The 2,591-nt window shown below is 48.1% G+C and overlaps 1 protein-coding gene across 1 annotated transcript; it reads right to left on the reverse strand.

The window, feature by feature from the left end:
- Window positions 1-1,484: 1,484 nt before the first annotated feature.
- Window positions 1,485-2,334, reverse strand: LOC6897109 (uncharacterized). Its single transcript, XM_002137257.3, has one exon. The coding sequence runs from the start codon at window positions 2,291-2,293 to the stop codon at window positions 1,580-1,582; it is 714 nt and encodes a 237-aa protein (XP_002137293.3). The 5' UTR covers window positions 2,294-2,334; the 3' UTR covers window positions 1,485-1,579.
- Window positions 2,335-2,591: the final 257 nt, after the last annotated feature.

Here is a 2,591-nt window from a genome sequence, read left to right on the forward strand (position 1 = left end):
ACAGCGATCTATTAACAAACCGGGCCGCTTTGGAGCGGTCCGTAGTAGGTAAAAAAATAATCTGTTATTAAGTTTGCTTGCGCTTTATTTGGATGATTACTCAAATTAGGTTTGTCTTTAGCTGTTTTTTTATGCAAAATTTAGAGCTCTGAAGAGCGACAATTCAATGGGCTTACAAAAAGCTTCATGTCGAAAATGGAGATACCGCAATTAAGCCAACATCGAATTAGGCCATCAATCATATTAACTTGGAATTTGTGACAAAATGTACAAACATACTCGAACAAATGCACACGCACACTTTCTAAGCATGCACTGGAAATGCTCAGGCGGTGTTAGAGAGTGACAAACGAATCAATAAGTTCAGAAAGGGCAAAAGTCAGGCGATATAGTTGGAAAATTGCATTGGCCCAGACACATTTCGAGGGCTGTGATGTTTGATTGTCAGATTGGATCATTTTTCAATCCATTCAGCCCGCCCATGACTTTAATTCCAATAAGTTGGGCAGCGTAATTTATGATGGGACATTGAAAAGACGAAGCTTGTCGCCTGGCCCTGAGCTGGCGATAAATTTACAGTTTCCAAAACGTTATTAATTGCTAATTAGCCCCGAATATGATTAATACGGTATGCTCGTTGATGCCGGGGAATTTACAAAGCAAACCCAACCCGAACCGAGGTCTCAACCGACTCGGTTACTCCAGCACAGCGAGCGGCAGCCACGTGTGACTTTCTTTCGGCCGAGTTGAGCGTGAAACTGCCATGTAATGTAATTATTGCAAAACTATTCATCATGCTGAGGTGCTTCCCTCAGGCTCAGTCTCAGGCTCTTGGGCGGCAGCCACTTAGTTGCGGCGCTTTTGTCCCGTCAAACGCGGCGTATGAGCAATGTGGCCCAAAACCACTCACCCACCCTAACATTTGTACGTTGACTGGCTTGTGGCTACGGCTACGTGAGAGGTTAACTAATTAGCATGTCAAAGCCATCCATATGCTGCGGCCTTGCTGGGCCGGAAACAATTTCAAACTGTTACCCCAAGGCGCAAATCCCGTTTAATTATGCCTTACATTCATAATCCTTTTCCATGTTTTCCATTCCCAAAAACACCAGTAACTCTTAAGGAGACACAGACACCCACACGTACATGGATCAACTATCTATTTTGATTAATCCATTGTCAATGTCTCCAGCTCAGAGCCAGGAACCAATTTGCTCTCAATGGGCCTCATGAAAGGGTTTGTCGTTGTTGTCGTTAAATAGAACGACCAGTCACAATATAAATTTTAATTAAATTAGCCAAGGGTTAGACGAGCAGAGGGAGAGCAGAGCCCATTAAGTCTATGGCAATATGTGGAAGATGTGAACAATGAATTTTCACTGCCAAATTTCGGTCCGAGAAAGTCCTCAAGGAGTTACGACCGCAAAAATTGCCTGTAAATCGCTGTTTTCACATCGAATTAGAAAAATTGAATACGATCCGGATCAATATGGCTCTCAGAAGGGGTTGGGGCTCAAGAGACAATATATTTAATGCAATACGTGGCCTATTCCATCAAACTGATTATTTTGTCCCATTTTCAGCCCGATTTGCTTCGATGACGATGTCGCAGCTGTAGTCCGTACCTATGGTCTTTGTGCCTGTAGATGGGAGTCGGTTTGCGGGGAGACTTGCGCACACAGCGATTGTCTTTGGCGTGGACCTCGTAGGGGCGACATTTTCGTCCAGACTCAAGCTGTCTGCCCGGCAGGATGACAAATTTACGCGGCCGATTGTGACCTATGACCCTTGGCCGACCCATCTGAGTCCTGCCCTGGATCTGGCCAGTGCGCGGGGCCAGAGCCGGTTGCGGAGCCGGGGCACTGACGTGAGAGGCGCCACCGCCGCCACCTCCACCACCGCCGCCACCGCCGCCAACTCCACCTCCACCACCACCCACAAGGCTATCCGACTTGACCACTTGATCGCCTTGTAGTTTACTGTGGGAAGCCGGGACCCGGAAGCTCTCTGCTTGACGCGGGGCCTCCGTCTGCTGGCTGCACCCAGTAGCCGTCAAAATCTCGTCCGCATTGCAGCGAACGTGTTTCCCTATCCCAGCGTCCTTCTTGGCATCATCGAGATCCTCGGCGACCCAGGTGCGCAGTAGGACGCGCTCCAAGTAGCCCTCGCGATCAACGCAGCCTTTGTTCTCAGTCAGAATTTGGGTATTCTTGCAGATCGCTCCTGAAACTGTGTGGACAGTGAAGCTCACAATCAGCAGCAGGCAACCCAAGCTAAGTTGCCCAGGCCCCATAATGTAACTATCCGGTTGAAGAAGATATTGAAGACTGTTTTAGGCACGATCGGGATGGATATTGCATCGGTATTAGCAGTAATCAGGTGTGACAAACCAATTCGACCCGGCCAGCTGTGGTGTATGCCAGGGCTAGTGAGACTTCTTTGAGGCACGGTAAGGGAGCGGAAGCTGATCTGTTCCAAGGTGAATCCATTTCCAGGGAATTGGAATTTTCGCAATTTTCAAGGCGCTGCTGAGGTGGAGGATGCTGCCGCTGCTGTTGTTATTTCGTTTTGCAATCTCAATTTCCCCCACA

This window comes from Drosophila pseudoobscura, chromosome 2 (assembly GCF_009870125.1).
Source record: "Drosophila pseudoobscura strain MV-25-SWS-2005 chromosome 2, UCI_Dpse_MV25, whole genome shotgun sequence".
In the NCBI taxonomy this organism is placed as follows: Eukaryota; Metazoa; Arthropoda; class Insecta; order Diptera; family Drosophilidae; genus Drosophila; species Drosophila pseudoobscura.